This window comes from Penicillium waksmanii (genome assembly GCF_028829765.1).
Source record: "Penicillium waksmanii strain IBT 27052 chromosome Unknown utg000004l:1.0-5674109.0:1.0-5678898.0, whole genome shotgun sequence".
Lineage (NCBI taxonomy): Eukaryota > Fungi > Ascomycota > Eurotiomycetes > Eurotiales > Aspergillaceae > Penicillium > Penicillium waksmanii.
In genome coordinates this window covers 2,148,644-2,164,704 of record NW_026643251.1, presented here as the reverse complement: position 1 = coordinate 2,164,704, position 16,061 = coordinate 2,148,644, and the positions used below count along the sequence as shown (strand labels likewise).

At 47.6% G+C, this 16,061-nt stretch overlaps 6 protein-coding genes across 6 annotated transcripts; 2 read left to right on the top strand and 4 right to left on the bottom strand.

Annotated features, from left to right (window-relative positions):
- Positions 1 to 887: 887 nt before the first annotated feature.
- On the top strand, positions 888 to 2,462 carry N7481_003615 (S-adenosyl-L-methionine-dependent methyltransferase; the record flags this gene model as incomplete). Its single annotated transcript, XM_057262834.1, has 5 exons — positions 888 to 1,142; positions 1,199 to 1,443; positions 1,506 to 1,723; positions 1,780 to 1,925; positions 2,013 to 2,462. The coding sequence occupies 5 exons, from the start codon at positions 888 to 890 to the stop codon at positions 2,460 to 2,462; spliced, it is 1,314 nt and encodes a 437-aa protein (XP_057124495.1).
- A 1,309-nt stretch (positions 2,463 to 3,771) lies between these two features.
- N7481_003614 (uncharacterized protein) lies at positions 3,772 to 5,468 on the top strand (the record flags this gene model as incomplete). Its single annotated transcript, XM_057262833.1, has 6 exons — positions 3,772 to 3,829; positions 4,156 to 4,400; positions 4,464 to 4,646; positions 4,698 to 4,766; positions 4,818 to 5,046; positions 5,098 to 5,468. The coding sequence occupies 6 exons, from the start codon at positions 3,772 to 3,774 to the stop codon at positions 5,466 to 5,468; spliced, it is 1,155 nt and encodes a 384-aa protein (XP_057124494.1).
- A 228-nt stretch (positions 5,469 to 5,696) lies between these two features.
- N7481_003613 (Zn(II)2Cys6 transcription factor) lies at positions 5,697 to 7,926 on the bottom strand (the record flags this gene model as incomplete). Its single annotated transcript, XM_057262832.1, is given in 6 exon segments — positions 5,697 to 6,159; positions 6,235 to 6,434; positions 6,451 to 6,676; positions 6,730 to 6,926; positions 6,995 to 7,501; positions 7,573 to 7,926. The coding sequence occupies 6 exon segments, from the start codon at positions 7,924 to 7,926 to the stop codon at positions 5,697 to 5,699; spliced, it is 1,947 nt and encodes a 648-aa protein (XP_057124493.1).
- A 733-nt stretch (positions 7,927 to 8,659) lies between these two features.
- On the bottom strand, positions 8,660 to 8,932 carry N7481_003612 (nonribosomal peptide synthase GliP2; the record flags this gene model as incomplete). Its single annotated transcript, XM_057262831.1, has 2 exons — positions 8,660 to 8,891; positions 8,922 to 8,932. 2 exons carry the CDS (start codon positions 8,930 to 8,932, stop codon positions 8,660 to 8,662), a joined length of 243 nt encoding a protein of 80 aa, XP_057124492.1.
- A 92-nt stretch (positions 8,933 to 9,024) lies between these two features.
- nrps5 (nonribosomal peptide synthetase hasD) lies at positions 9,025 to 15,179 on the bottom strand (the record flags this gene model as incomplete). Its single annotated transcript, XM_057262830.1, has 6 exons — positions 9,025 to 10,998; positions 11,051 to 11,220; positions 11,275 to 11,376; positions 11,435 to 14,452; positions 14,512 to 14,780; positions 14,845 to 15,179. The coding sequence occupies 6 exons, from the start codon at positions 15,177 to 15,179 to the stop codon at positions 9,025 to 9,027; spliced, it is 5,868 nt and encodes a 1,955-aa protein (XP_057124491.1).
- Positions 15,180 to 15,434: 255 nt separating this feature from the next.
- N7481_003610 (thioesterase family protein) lies at positions 15,435 to 16,044 on the bottom strand (the record flags this gene model as incomplete). Its single annotated transcript, XM_057262829.1, is given in 2 exon segments — positions 15,435 to 15,677; positions 15,691 to 16,044. Coding segments are annotated over 2 exon segments (597 nt in total), but the record flags the coding sequence as incomplete, so codon positions are not given.
- Positions 16,045 to 16,061: the final 17 nt, after the last annotated feature.

The window sequence follows — 16,061 nt, the reverse complement described above, 5'->3', positions numbered from 1 at the left end:
TGCGGGACCTGGCACTAAGCTTAGGGCGTACATGCAGTAACAAGATATGGGTGACGGTAGAATACCGGAGAAGTACGACCGACTCCTGCGTCGCGCTAGCCGTCATCAGGCTAAAGGCACGATTCGGCTTTCTGCCACTTTTAACGTAATTCTTGGCTTGCTGATAACTGGTTCCGGTTGGAATAAATAAGTCCCGTCACTAGTTTTTGCAGTGCATACAGTCTAACCTAAGACAAATTTAGTCTCGTATACGACGGCCTTAGTGCTGAGAGGGCGGCTGAGAGGGCGGCTGCGAAAGCGGCCGAAGCGGCCGAGGGAACACGAACACTCTAGATCCGTCCTCTGGCATTCCCAGGCCCCCGATGTCACGAACGAGATATTGGGCGTGTTTCAAATGAAAAACTTCGGTGGCTACTGGATGGAAGAAATTTTGCACTTATTGGGGGCGAAAAGTAATAATATTGACCATAGAGGCCGATTATGAAATCAGCCCTCCTTGGGTATGATATCTCCATTCGCTCTGTAACCATAGGCATCGCATTAGGGAATTCCCCTCTGTTGCTGCTATTTTAACCAAGACAGTTGATTTTAAACTGGTTAGAATCCTACATCCTAGGTCCGTGTACTATTGGAATGGAATCAAAATCGAATCGCTATATCGACACCTGAAAAGTTTTGCTATATACTCACCGATCGAGGGGTCGCAACTACTAGTACTACTATTACGGAAATTTTGCGTAAATACTAGTATATCCGATTTGCTTTGTTGTTTTCAAATTCACGTATGCATAGAATATAAGACCAGGCTTTTCTGTCCTTGAAAAATAGCATTGTTATCATAATTTTCTCAGTAGCTTCCAGTTTGTAACTGAGTTTTGGTCTTTGCAATGGCGCCCTCTTCAACATCTGTCCAAACACTGGAGAGCTTGAGAGATTTGATAAATAAATCTCTAGACGCCGTCGAAAAGTCAATTCTTGACCACGATGATCCAGCGTTAACCCTCGATTCATGCGAATCTCACCCCATCCATAGTCGCCTTGAGGCAGACCTTGAGGATGCTTTGAAAACCATATCATCCGCGACGAACATGCTGCGAGCTCTCTGTGATCCAAACACGTATCTCAACGATACAATTTATGGTGTAATTGCTTCTATCCCAACAATTATATTAATACTTTACTTACGCCGCTGCTACAGTATCACGACGAAACAGCGCTATTTGTTGCCTGCCAAGCAGATATTGCGAACCATCTTGGCAGAGAAGAGCATTCCATCCAGACCCTAGCCCAGAAAACTGGCCTCAATGAAGAAAAGCTAGCACGCTACTTGAGGAACCTATGTAACAAACAAATTTTCCGAGAGACCGCAGACAACAGATTTGCCAACAATTTACTTTCCGTTACCTTCCAATCGGAGGGGAAACGGGCATTAGTTGGACACTGGTAAGATACGAGCTGTGTCTTCCCAGATTCGGAAATTCAAATAATAACAGATGTGGTTATAGTGCCGATGAATGCAGAACCTCATCTTCCAAGGCTTGGGAGGCGCTTATACATCCTGACTACAAAGACGCCACCGAAGCTAATAAAGCGCCCTTTAACCTCGCTTACGGCACTGATTTGACTGTTTTTGAATGGGTGAAAAATGTCAGACCCGATATCGGTCAAAGGGCTAATACCGCCATGGCCGGTAAAGGGCTCAACTTGGAGCAATATTTGGCCCGTAATTATATCCAGTGGCGAAATTTTGGGCTTTCCGGGTACTAACATTTTTAATAGTTTACCCATGGCATTTGGAGGGGACCAAAACGATTGTTGATGTGGGGGGCGGGGTCGGAGCCGGAACTCTTCCTATCCTTAAAGAGAATCCCAATCTTCGTGTGAGAGTTCAAGATCGCCCTGAGAGTGAATCAAAGTTTCATGAGGTGGGTGCTTCCCCGAAAATACTAATTTGAAATAAAGTCAAAGGTTAAATCTGGAACTTGACTGACGAAATTTCTATTACACATCAGTACCTCAAAAGTTCATACCCTGAATTCGAACAGTCGGATCGCATCAAATTTATCGGTCATGATTTTTTCACTCCTCAGAACGAGGCAGGAGACATCTACTTCTTGCGTCATGTCATCCACGACTGGCCAGATGAAGAAGCACGTCAGATTTTGTCCCATTGCACCGCCAAAATGAGCTTGGGTAACAAACTTTTGATCCTCGAGCATATGCTGGCTCCAACATATCGGGACACGTCGCAGAACTCGCGAGAACTTGCGCCACGGCCGTTACTTGCCAATTGGGGCCAGTCAGTTGTTAGTCGGTTGGACCTGCAGATGTTGGCCTGCCTTAACGCAAAAGAAAGAACTGAGACTCAGTATCGTGCGTTGATCGAAAACACGGGACTAAAAGTAGTTCGCGTGTGGCGCAATGCAGGTCTAGATACGGTGTTGGAGTGCATCAAAGCTTAAAATGTGGACAATCTTGCAATCCATCTGAATTTGGCCCCATGCTAGCTTTTCCGATTTACATCTAGACCGCAGAATACTAATACGTGCGAGCGGCTGCTCTAATAAAACACAACAACAACCAAATACTCATTCGCCATACTTACTGCGTCCTTCCTATCTCAATTTACATGAACTTATTAGCCTGTTGAAATGAAATTCGTAGACAACATCATATATGTTTTCATTCTACGGAGTAAATTGCTCGAAATGTAAGTACTCCGTGCAGGCTCACGGATTGTGTTCGGCCGGAATAGCGCGATATGTACGGCGAATATCCACGAGTCACATAAGTCAGAGAAGAAATGAGCGAAATGATGTGGGTCATTCTCGAGTGGGTATCTGACTGGCCCCAATTGGGGCTGGGCTTTCACAGCCGACAATTATTGCCACGCGTCTGTGGGTTTAGGGGGGGGAATAAGAGTATTTCTCGGGGAGGCAAATCGGGACTCTTCAGGAGCCATTTGGTGTTGCATTAGTTGGAATTTAGCCCACCATTCTCCACATTTTTTCTGGCTGGATGCAAACGGGCCGCTCCCGCCCGTCCGCAACCACTCGCTTGACACATATTCGCCGAACCTTGGTACCTCATAGTAGAATGGGCCCAATTCGTTGCCTTCGTTACTTATCTCTACTTCGGTGGCAGTACCAGTGGTGAGACAGGTACCCTCTCTGATGCCTTTGCATGCTTTGGTATATACACAAGACCCGCACCCGAACGCCAGCGGCCCGCTGAATATAGAGCGTTTGACCATTCATCTCTCGCCTCGCTTATAATGGAAATTGTTAGATTATAATGGATATTCAAGTTGTTAAAGCCGAAATGAGAAACACTCGCAGATAGCTGCTTGGCAGTACTTAAGTACTATATCCCGTGGCATCGCCAACTAGCTAAGGGCTTGCTTATTCCCCACTATCGGTCTAACGCGGCCATTATAACTAGTTGGTGGCCTAGAGCAATGGGGCTTAAAGCCGAAATTTCCAAGATAACCGGGACTATATCACGGCGAGCAAAACAAAAAAATAAACACCGAAGAGAGCGACAGGTTTCGGCGTCGACAGTGAGCAATAAATCGGCTAGCATTCATCTCGCTTTAAAATGCGCAATTTTCCTATGACTAAACATGTGTATATACCCTGGAAAGCTGAATCACAACAACCAATATGTACTACGCAATTCAGGGACTGGCTCTCCTTTTTGTGTTGGCTCTCTATTTATTCCTGATAAAGAGCAAAAGCAGCAAAAGTCAGAGTGGATATTTTAAAGACAAAAATGGGGACCCCATTCCATCCCTCCAGGAGGACACAAGATTCCGGCGATTTACAAATGGGTTAGTCTTAGTTGGGAGTTTGACCTCTAGAATCTACCTCAATTAATCCCTTTGTGACACAGAAAGGAAATATCAGACCAAGGGGCTAAAAATTTCGGAGATAGACCATTTCTCGTGCGAAATGGACGTCACAGGGAGCTGATCGTCTCTCACCCCTCTCATATTAAAGATTTCTACATGCAAGATGCTGCAGGCGAGTGGACGAAAATGGTTGTTATACTCAAAATTCAAAGGCTAACTATAGTATGCATCATCATCAGATCACAAAAAGCTCCACGACTGTAATATGGGGTCTTTTTTTGCAAGAACGCTTGGTTCTTGTGTAGGGGTCCAAAACGGCGCGGAATGGAAGAACACGCGCTCACATCTGGATCCCCATTTCTCCTTCACATCAGCAAATTCAGTTATTGCAACAACTAAGAATGCTATCAAGACCTGGGCTGAAACACTTCCCCAGGAGGTAAATGCTGGCGTGTCGGGGCCTTTTGAACTTGACGCAATAATTGCTTGCCGCCAGCTGCCTTTTCGACTAATTGCCATGGCCCTGTACGGTGAAGTCTTTTCAGAGGAGGTCGGTCTCAAACTGTGCCATGAAAAATCAACATAAGCGACTAACATATTGGTTATTTCGTAGCTATTTGGGCGCCTATGGGATTTAAATACGCTCCACGAGGAGGTGACATTTGTCACATTCTTGAGTCCAGCAGCCAAAAACTGGTGGTACCCCTGGCTACCAACGAAGGCTAATGCCACCTTGAGGAAGTTCAACAAGCTATGGAAAGAATTGAACCTAGATGCGGTGTCTCTTGCAAGAAAGGTATGAAAATTTCATAGTATTGAATCGTCAACAATACTAATATACTCTTAGAGGGGAATTTCGATTCCATTGGAAGGAATGTACCAAGCGGTCGAGAATGGGAATATTGATATGACTAGTGTAAGTTGGTGAGATTTCTACGCTGGCTAGACTATACTGACTTTTAAGCAGTTTTTGCAGTCTCTTGATGAAATTATCTTCACCAATATAGACATCACTTCGACCATTTTTGCCTACTGCCTGATAAACTTGGCGGGTCATCCCAATGAACAAAATAATCTGCGAAGCGAGATTTTATCAAAGGAAAACGACATCGCTACTCTGGATCGCTATCTGAAAGAAGAAAATACACAGCTTCATCACGTTTACCTGGAGCTTCTTCGCAACAACCCTCCTGCTTGTTTGTAACTCCGAAGCAGTATACCAATTTGGAAGACTAATTTTAATACAGGGTTTTCCCTTCCTGAGATGACCGCAAAGGATAAATACATTGGTGGCTACCTTATTCCAGCTGCCACACCTGTCATTATTGACGTACGCCGATTGAATCAAGACTCTCCGATTTGGGCCCCGGATGGGAAAGTTTTCCGACCGCGCCGTTGGGATTCTGTCTCTCGATTGGATGCACGGTACAGTCTGCATGGGTATGGACTCGGCCCACGAAAATGCCTCGGAAAGAATTTTGCTTCTATTATGATAAAATTGTTCGTCATCACTGTGTTAGAGAATTACCAGCTAGGCGGGGCCCTGGACACCAAACTTCGCCGAGATACTTGGACGCGTGTCCCAGAATCCGTCGTTTCGTTTGAAAACCTGTCATAGCACGCTTTCGCATGATTTGTATATTTGATGTCTTATGGAAATATCTACGTATGGGTGGCATTGGGAATTTTTGCTAGTTCTATTTCACAAGGGAGGCCATTCAGATGTATTACAACTTTGTTCCAGTGTTGGAGTTCAATTCTTTTCTAGGTCATCAATCATTTCGTCTACCGTAGGTCAAGCTCTTGAAGGGCGGTCGAGTCCGAGGCTTTGTGGCAGGTACCTATGTCATAATTCCAGGCCAATATTACCGCTGAATCCATACTGGCCACCGAACAGTGATTCTAGCAGGTTCGTACTATCAATGCCACCCATAGGGGAATCATATTCGGCTTCCCATGCCGAATCCGCAGTAAAGCCTCGACTGATGAATCCCTGGGTGTATAAGCGAAGCCTCACTTTCTCCCGCAGATTATGTAGAAAGGTCCAAAGTCGTTCCTCGTCGCTGTTTTCTTCTCCTGAATTGCCGTATTCCATCTCCACGTCGGCAATGGTTTCCCAAGCCTGTTTGCAAATAACACTGATATCGCTTGATAGATCGAAAGTATCTATTGTTGATAGCTCGTTTATTATGTGGAGCATTCCGTGCAGTTGGGAGTGACGTCGAATGTGCCAGTGGAATCGTCTAATATTAGGGTCGGCTAAAACATTCTGATAGGAAGAAATCAGATCTTTGGCATATTCCATAGCCCTGTCTCAAATTAGTATCAAAGATAAATTGGTATTTAACGTGACTTTAGGAAGGAGAGGGGCGCTTATGACATACTTCTTTCGAGCCGGGGTCCAGTGATTGTTACTATTGGTAGTGCCATTGCGTTCTTTCAGAAATCGATGATACACCAAGAGCCGGAGTTTATATTCTCCAAGGCGGCCAAGCTCCAGCGTCACTCTCTGGATAGGGTCGCTAGCGTGGCAGAATTGCAAGTATTGTCTGTTGACTACTTCTATTGTTTCATCAAGGCATTTCTGGAGCCCATCGGACCCTGCTGGGGGGGGCAGGGGTTGTCACTAGTTGTCTCAGGCCGAGGGAGAGTTGGTAGCGGACGAGAGACATTGTCATGTCAGTAAAACGGGCAGTAGTTTTATCCTGCATGATGTCTTCGTCATTCATGTTGCCCGGTAATGCAGTCGCAAGGGTTGTGGGCCAAGTTTGCATGCCAATGGGCTCAGGATCTACGCCACGTGCTTCACTAGACATGAAGTCAAGGCTTCAGAGTTGTTAGCGCGGGTCTCGGCTTGTCTTGACAGACGCAGTACTTACTGAACAATGACGTGCCAAACTCGCCGGCGAAGTTCGGTGACAATGCCGCTGAATGGTGGTTGTGCTGGTTTCTGTGCTCGCTTCCGGTCTGAAAGCGCCTCTGGGTCCATATGAAGAGAAAATGATCGCGCAACGCGTAGTAAGAGACCGGTCAAGCAATAATGGTATGGGACGTCGGTTTCTTCGCACGTAACAAACTGAAACATGATCGCACGTTAGTATACAGCGGGAATATGTGGAAGAGGTGGGGAGATCGATTACGGACCAAAAAGAGACAGCAAGCTGAGATTGAGTGAAGGCTCGGCTTTTCGAGAAACTCTGATCGGACCAAACTCTGCTCAATGGCGAGCCGAAGAGCTTTTAGACATCCCTGCCTGACCTGGGAAGGGGCAGAGTCCTGACCTGGAGGCGATGAGTCCCAGTGCTCCTGCTCGGATAAGCTAGTCAGAGCGCTGAACAACACAGCAAATAGAAGCGCCTCGAATGCCGCTGTTGATCGTTTCTCCACTCCATTATCATGTCCCACTTGGAGATAGTATTCTTTCATTTCCTCCCAGAACGTTGGCTTATGAATTAGGCGCACAACTGGGTCCACCCGGTCGAGGAAGATATTGTATAATCGCTCGGCATCAGGTAGCGGTGGCATATACGCATGTGGGTGGAATTCGGGGTCTGGGGCGACAAAGAGGTTCAAGGGACGACTGGGCTGTATTCGTTTCGATGGTGGTTGTGAATCTTGGTCCGCGTCTATGAGGGCGTTGAAATCGGGGTGCTATTTGAATGCCAATTCTGTCAATTCAATTCAATTCAATATTAGGCTGACTACGCGCCTGAATTACACACCTGTGCAGCCAACTGCTTCCAGTACGAGCCTGACAAGAGACGTGGCTCATTGTCCACATTGTGGGCATCGCCCGCACTAGAAACAGTCGATTCCTCCGGAGGGGAGCTCTCAGGTGCAGTATTGCCTGCGAGTCGCGCGACGACCAGCTCAAGATGACTTAGTCGCCGTGCAAGCTCCTGGTAAGGCCCATCATTGTCCTTCTGAATGGTCTCACTAGGAATCGTAGGGGCATATCGGCAGGAATGTCCATGACGAGCGCAGTTCTGGCACTCAGGTCTTTCGCGACCGCAGCGAATCTTTCGCGCGCGACATCGCAGACAGGAGTTGACTGTCCGCTTGGTAGCGGGGATCATTGAGTCCGTGACTTAATGCTCTGGCTGTAGCCATAGGAGGGAGCAAATGTGGAGCTCGTGTGGTCGATAACGAGGAGATCATCAAAGGCTCAAAGACCAAAGACCATGGGACCAGCCGAGTGGCCCCCACTTCTCATTCTCGCCACTTATTACGAAAAGTACGAAAGTACGAACTGGCGACCTTACGGTCTAAATAGAAAGAGGAACCCATGCAATATTTTGATTCCACTACACCGGAGAGTAGTAAATGAGGACACCCTGAATAACTAGAGAAAAAATCTAGCAATACATCTGATACAGAGTAGTCAGTTCTTAGTGAACAAGACCAGCCAGGGCAGGACTCCACAACCAAACTTTCAATGCAAAAAGGCCCAAGGCCCAGAAGGGCGGAGAAAGGGAGAAGTGTGATGTTATATCTATCCTCCAAATCAGATGGCCTTGCTGATCTTGTCTTACATAAGAAGCGGCCCCGTAACTCAATTGGTAGAGTGTCAGATTCCAGTCCTGAAAGTTAAGCGTTCGAGTCGCTTCGGGGTCAGCTATAGTGTTTTTGTCCTTCAATTCCAAATACCGAGTTAAAGATAACTACTACTCTTCTGGACTGCGTGGACCACAACTATAAGAGGTTCTTAGATCCGGTTTCAATTTCAATTTTTCATTTACCAAAACGTCCGATTGTTAATTTCGAATAGTCACAGCCATGCCAAGGTTCTCTATTGACATCCATGAATGTTTATATATCTAACCTCTTCAATCCCTCGCCGATTTGGCCCACAGGTAGGTTCGAGTCGGGCTGCAAAGCCAAATTGGATAATATATACATAAGCAAGGACTGAACACTGTCCACCTGTTGTTCACTCAAAACTCCCGTATCATACTCTAAATCCAGCTCCAATCGATCTTCCCATTCTGTGAACTCGAACAAAAGGGGATACTGTCCAAATGTTAGCCATTTCCACGAAAGACTGGACGCGATACATGAATAAAAAGCATACCTTAGCGCCATCTGGATGGGTTCTCAATAGCGTCGTTTCAGCGTCTCCAAAATTTTGCGTCCGTTGAGATGTCTCGAAGGCAGTATGGAATGTTACCATCACGTCAAACAGGGGGGGAATGTTCTTGCGTGGAGTTTTCATCGACGGCTTTCATGATCTGTGTGAACGGTATCCAATGTGCAATGGATTGCTGGCTTGCCCCTTTCATCCGTGAAACCAAAGATCGCCATGTTTCCTTGCCATCAGTGGGTAGTTCGACCTTGACTGGCATCCGATCGACCATCATACCAACGACCTTGTCGGTCCCGGCTATGTCGCGATTTGCATATGGGGCACCAATGATGAAAGAGTCGCTTTCACCCCATGACTGCAGTAGAAGCGAAACTACGGCTAGTACAACATGGTGTTTTGTTGCCGCTGCTTCAGTTTCCAGTCGAGCGATGGCTTTGCGCCCTTCTTGTGGGATCGTCAGCATCCGGCAATGTCCGTCATAAGTCTGCGGCTTGTTTTTGAAAGGAATAAGGCGAGACTGTGTGTATCCAGCCAGTGTTTTCTGCCAGAATCTTACGGCCTCAATATCGAGTTTCTGCTGTGAAGACCAGCTCGCCCAATCCATATAGCTCTGGTCGGCGGGAAGACCTCTGTAATCCTCAGTTCCATTGTATGCTGCACTGATTGCATCAAGTAGAAGGCTTCTGGTAGTTCCATCTGACACTGCGTGAGACATTGTAAGCACCACCACGATTGAAACGGGTGATTCTTCAATCCATCGAACACGAATAGGCTGTCCATTGTTCAAGTCGAATCCAAGATTAATTTCATCAGCGATAGCACTGTCAATGGATGAATGAACTTGAAGCTGAATGGGTCCACCAAAATCTGCTCGAATAGAGCGGCGGATGATGCCGTCGACGGGAGCGAACTCAGACAGCAATACGGGATAGTAATTGATGACTTGAGAGAAACTGTCCCAGAGGCGATCCCGATCTAGTGACCCGGTGAATCGCATCGCAAGTGCCACATTCCATGCGGTGGATCTTTTGTTTTGCTCCCACACAGTATAGACCTCATCCTCCAGTGCAGATGTGATAGATAGAGGAGCTTCTCGCGTTTGACGAAAGGGGGAAAAATCATCGGAGATGCCTTGGTTGGCTTTAGTCTCCAGAGATGCTGCAAGGTCACGTAGAACAATATTTTCGATGACCATGCGCAAAGGAACGCGATAAGCCAACTCTTCCGTTAGTCGCTGTGCGACCCCTATCTGCAGCAAGGAGTGACCACCGAGATCGAAGAAGTTGTCTAGAGCCCCCACCTGAGTCTGTGGGAGCTTCTCTTCCCAGATCCGTGCGACTAGACGCTCCATTTCTGTTTCTGGAAGCACTGTGTATGTAGTCGACTCGACGGGCATGGCAACCAATGCTAATCTGTCAATCTTCCCGTTGACATTCAAGGGAAAGCATTCCAAGGCAATGACTCGGGTAGGCTGGAAATGGTATGGCAGACTGCTGCGGATATTTTGTTGCAGCTTCTGCATGTCAATATTTTGAGGAGTCACGAATGCTGTCATCGTGGCCAGCTCGCGGCTAAAGATGACTGCAATGGATTGGATTCCATTAAAAGCTTTCGTGATCATGTGCTCTACCTCTTGTAGGTCAACACGTAATCCGCGTACTTTGACTTGATAGTCCATGCGGCCGATCACTTGGAGGTTCATATCTGGGGTCCATCTTCCTACATCACCCGTGCGATACGCAATTTGTCCCGGGATGAAGGGATCTGGAACAAAAGACTGCAGAGTGCGATCGGGCAATTTGTGGTAACCCGGCGTTACCTGGATTCCGGAAATCAAGATCTCTCCTGTGCATCCGACCGGGACGGGACGGTTAGCTGTATCAACAATATATATGGCTGTGCGTGGTGCAGGCGGTCCATTCGTAACTGGTTGTCCAGACTTTTGATACCCCCAAGTCACAGCAATAGTTGTCTCCACTGGGCCGTAGACATTCAATAGAATGCGGTCTTGAATACCCCATTGATCAACCAAATCTTGAGGGAATACCTCACCCACCACAGAAAGCTGCCAAGATTAGTTATTTCATTGAGGTGAGAATAGTTTGCTTTGAACTCACCACTTTGAGATTGGAATGAAGATCAGGGTCAAGAGTTGCAAGCATAGATGGTGTAATATCAGCAGCGTCAACGTGGCGCAGATGAGCCATTGGAGAGTTCTCATCCTTGAGTACCAATGTGGCACCGAATAGCAGTGCCGCCAATATCTCATGAAGACAACCATCAAAACCTAGAGACAAAATATTTAATTTTGTTCGGAATTCCCTTTTACGCGATGACGTACCATATGCTAGCAACTGTGCATTTCGCTGACCAGGACGCGAATGGTTTCGGCCAGCTTCATGACCGAGAGATGACAAGAGATTTAGATGGGGGATTTGAACACCTGCCCTGTGGATTAGCGTCTTGATAGATGGCCTAAATTTCATCTCTGTAGCATTTACCTTTTGGAACTCCGGTACTACCTGAAGTGAAAATCAAGGCGGCGACTCTTTCACCAGGAATCGTTGTCTCAAAGCGCGCAACTTCATTTTCGTCAAGTGAATCGACGATAGTTTCCACTGTCAATACCCGTAAGTCTGGTCGGACGGAATCCAATGGGATGGAGCCAGCTGTAGGATAGATTATGATATCGGATTCTGCAAGATCCAACATGACCTTTTGACGGTCCCGGCCATACTTGACATCGATGGGACAATAAGCATATCCAGCCTTGATAGTCGCAAAAATAGCCACAATCCATTCAACAGAGCCGTCTGCTTGAACAGCCACAAATGGGCTCTTGGTCTCTAGTCGCATTATTTCAAGTGCTACCGCATTGCTTCGTCGATCCAGCTCCCGATAAGTCAAGACATCACCATTTGGCGACTCCAATGCTGGTAAGCCAGGCACACGATCCACCATTGACTCAAAGGCTTCTTTCAAATTTGCAGCGCCCAGATACTTGTCGTGAAATCGGGGGAAATTGCGGACAAGTGCGTCTATTTCAGCAGGTTTGAGTAGCTGATCACGGATGCGAGAAACAGGTTCCGAAAGGTCTTGCGTGATGAGTACTTCAAGCGCATTCTGGAGATGCCGGCCCATACCTTCCACTGTGGAGGTGGTAAAACTGTCAGTGTGATAGACCAGCCGTGCGACCAGTCCTTCCGAAGAGTCTTCAACGAGTACATTCAGCTTTGCTCCGGATGAGTCGGTGGTCCAGAATGAGGAAGGTTTCGCAATTGTATCAGCCTTCCAGGCACTTATGGGAGGAAAGTCATACTGAAGGGCGAAAATCGTCTCATAAAAGTCAGTCGCCTTTTTCCCTGTCGCAGTCTGGATCAGAGAATTTGTAGACCCTTGATAGTCGGAAATCTGGCAAAGTGTTGTAAAAACGCTGCGGAGAAACTGCTCAAAGCACTCTTTCTCATCAATTTGCACCCGGAGTGGGAGTGTGTTGACGAATGGGCCCACAGCAGATTCAATATGAGATATCGGCGATGAACGACCTGCCAGAGTTGCTCCTATGACTACCTTCTCTGAAGCAGAGTATGTTGAGAGAACTATTGACCACGCGGCATATAGCAGCACGGCGGGGGTTACTTTGGCGCGCAAAGATTGGATTTCCAGCTCGGCTGATGTGGTTCCCAATGAGACACATATCTCTTCTCTCTTTGCCAGCGAGGTGGGGGTAGACGGGGCAGGCAAAGTGAGACGAGGGATAGGATCTAAATTGCCTAGACTTTCTTTCCAGAAGGCTTGCGCCTTCTCCTCAACTAAAAGATGGGATTGGTCGATAGACCCGATGAACTGGTGAAACTCAGGTCGTGGGAGACACGGTAAGCAGCCCTCAGCTGCCTGCGAGAAGGAATCAATCAGGTTCACTGCTGACCACCCGTCTATTAAGCTGTGGTGTATGGTCAGGGTGACCAGAGTGGCCCCATGGGGTGCATAATAGACTCGGAACCCAACGAATGGTTGAACATGTGGGTAGGATGGAGTCGATAAACTTTCCTCGGTAGACAGATATTGTAATGTACGCCATTCTTGCTCGCTGGGTAATTCTTGTACTGGTATCTCCTCCCAGCTTGGATTGACGTGTTGGTGGATAAGTTGTGCTCCTCGCTCGCCTAAAAGCAGGAATGTTGTTCGAAGTGAGCTATGAGCCGCAAGAGCGGATATCCAGGAACGTTTGAGTTCTGATAGAGATCCATGAGAAAATGTAATTCCCAGTCTTAAATAGTTGGCAGAGGGATCTTGCAAAGTCCCATGCACCATCCGCATTTGAAGGTCTGTCATCGGTGCAACATCAACTATCCCATCAGTCTGTGTTTGAAGGGTATCATTCACCGATTTCCATAGCTCCTTTTTAGCGACTTCCAACTTTAGTTGTGGCTGGTCTTGCACAGCTTGAGTCAGGCCTTGGCTGATTGCAGAAACAGTATCCAACTGGAAAATTTGAGACAGGCTGGTAGCAAATGAATAGCGTTTTAGTGTTGTCACCACAGAGACGGCTGCTAAGGAGCTACCTCCTAGCTGCCTGAAAGATGACACCGAAGTTATTTGTGATTCCGGAAGCTTTAGGGCAACCGAAAACGCTTTCAGCACGGCCTCTTCTGGTTCAAGCTCTTCTTTTGGATCCGTTTTGACAGTCGAAAGATTTGGTGTGTCCAAGACCGCCACGAGTGCCTTGCGGTCAATTTTACCATTGCTGGTTAGAGGCAGGTTGTCTATGCCGACGATCCTATCAGGTACCAGGAATGGAGATCGACCTGCCTGCAGCAAATCTTCGCGAAGGCCTATCGCGGCGGAGGGCGGACAGACAAAGGCATAGAGGCGAGTTTCAACCGATACAGCGACGCCGACTTCGACGGCCGGCATATTCAGCAGCAGTGGCTCAACCTCTGTCTCAAGATTGATAAGAAATCCCCGGTTCTTGACGAGGCTGTCTTTGCGACCGGCAAAAACCACACCGGCAAAAGACATACGACCGTAATCTCCTGTGCAATAAAGCCTTTCACCACGGTATGTGATAAAAGATTGCTCTGTCCGAGCCTCGTCTTGGAAGTACCCAAGGGCAACTCCAGTACCGCCAATACAAATCTCTCCAGCATCGGCCTCGTTGCCATTTTCATCCCGTAGAATAACGAAGGCCCCGCGAAGGGCGAATCCAAGAGTCTGTGGCCGACCGACGACAAGTTCTGCCATTAGTGTGACGCAGGTAGCTTCGGTAGGTCCATATGCGTTGAATATTGTACGTCCCGGGGCGGACCAAGCTTCGATGAGAGAATCAGGGGCTTTTTCACCACCTAAAATAATCCTCTCTACCCGTCCATAGTTGTCTGAAGGATCAAGTGTGGACAAGATGCTGGGGGTTAAGGGGAGATCGGTGCACTCTTTGGCAGCATCGGGAAAAGTATCAGGGTTCGCAAGGACGAGGCAGGACCCATTGCCCAGACATGAGAAAAAGACCCCAGCACAACCTGTGGTCCACGTCAGTGGATGTTTATCTTCAGGAAAATGGTTACCTGGTGGCACTAACCGTCAAATGCGATTGAAAACATCACCAGCATACGTGACTCGGCTGTCACGACGAATTTCAGTGGCGTGCCAGCGCCATTCTCATAGGCGTAGGCCACCATCGAGCGATGTGCAACCTTAACACCTTTAGGCCTTCCAGTTGAGCCGGATGTGAATATAATATAGGCCAAATCATCGGGCCTTGGCGAATCAAGGGAGCTCAAATCTAGCGCCGGAGTCCACACAGCCTCAGCTGAAAGAAACTGAATAACTTCATACCCAGAAGGAATACTACTTGACACCTCAGTGCAAAGAACTTTGGCGGAACTAACGGTTTTTAAAGTGACTTCAATACGGTCGGCCCCCCCAGGCTGAGAGGTCGATGGGTACATAGCACGCTCCAGCCTTCAGTACGGCTAAAACGGCAATAACCATTGGCATCGATCGCGTAGTGAGAATCGGAACGAGAGATCCTCGATGAATCCCATTGGCTTGAAGGGTTATTGCAAGATGATCCGAGGCATTGTCAAGCTCAGAGTAAGTATATTGTTGCTTCGTTGGTGGGGTACCTGACCAGTCTTCGACGGCGATTCGATCCGAAAATCGCTGGACTGTGCTTTTGAACATCCCAACCAGAGACTCAGTGATCTCCGGTTGAGAAATGGACGTAAAATCCAAAGGGGTAAACATGTTTGCGGGATGAGCAGTCAAATTGCTATTCTACCTACTATTATTTTAATTTTTGATCCGCGTCATGAAAATAAATGCCTATGCGGGGTCTATCATCCAAGTCTTAGTATCATACAGCCCGCCGATAGTTAGTCGCCGATGGCGACTCCAACTTGAAGTTTTCATCGGCATTTCGCCCCTTCCGTGATTGAATATCTATGGATTATAAGCAAAATCATAGGCCAAGTTCCATTCGGCCCGTCAGACGCCTTGCTACTAGAGTTTCTGCCAAATGTCCCATTGTTCCCTTTCCCTTTGCTGCGCCATTTGGAAATTTCCATTGGCCCCGCCGATATACCCCCCGGCCTTCAAAAGATCCTCTGGGGCCACCGTGCGTCGCCCTTTCTTCGCGACGTACCTAGAGAGGGCCACAGCGAAAAGCCTCTTTTTTTTCTCGCTGACGACCAAGGAAGTCCGATAGTCCGACAGCCCCGTCCTCCACTTCGGTCCCCGGTTGAACTAAATATGTAACGATCGAAATCCATTTATTATCCCATGTCAAAATCCGGGATCGTGTTTCGTAAGCTTGGAAAGGTAGTATTTCGCGATAGAAGGTGGTATCAACGGCTCCGAGGATAAGTCGTGCACCATTCAATGCCCGACACGCTGGTACCAGTTGCTGGGCTAGTAGATTGGCGCGACTCGTATCAAGGTCCACAAGAAATGTGCTGTTGGACTTGTGCATGTTTATATCGCATTCTAGGGGACAGGCCCATGAACTTTGGCTTTGAGCGCGAAACAGGACCTCGATTGACTTTTCTGCTGGCAACTGCACAACGGGAGCGGGAAGGACATAGGTCCGAACGAGAGCCGGAAGCAGGCGAGCCTTGACGTGGTTCAGTT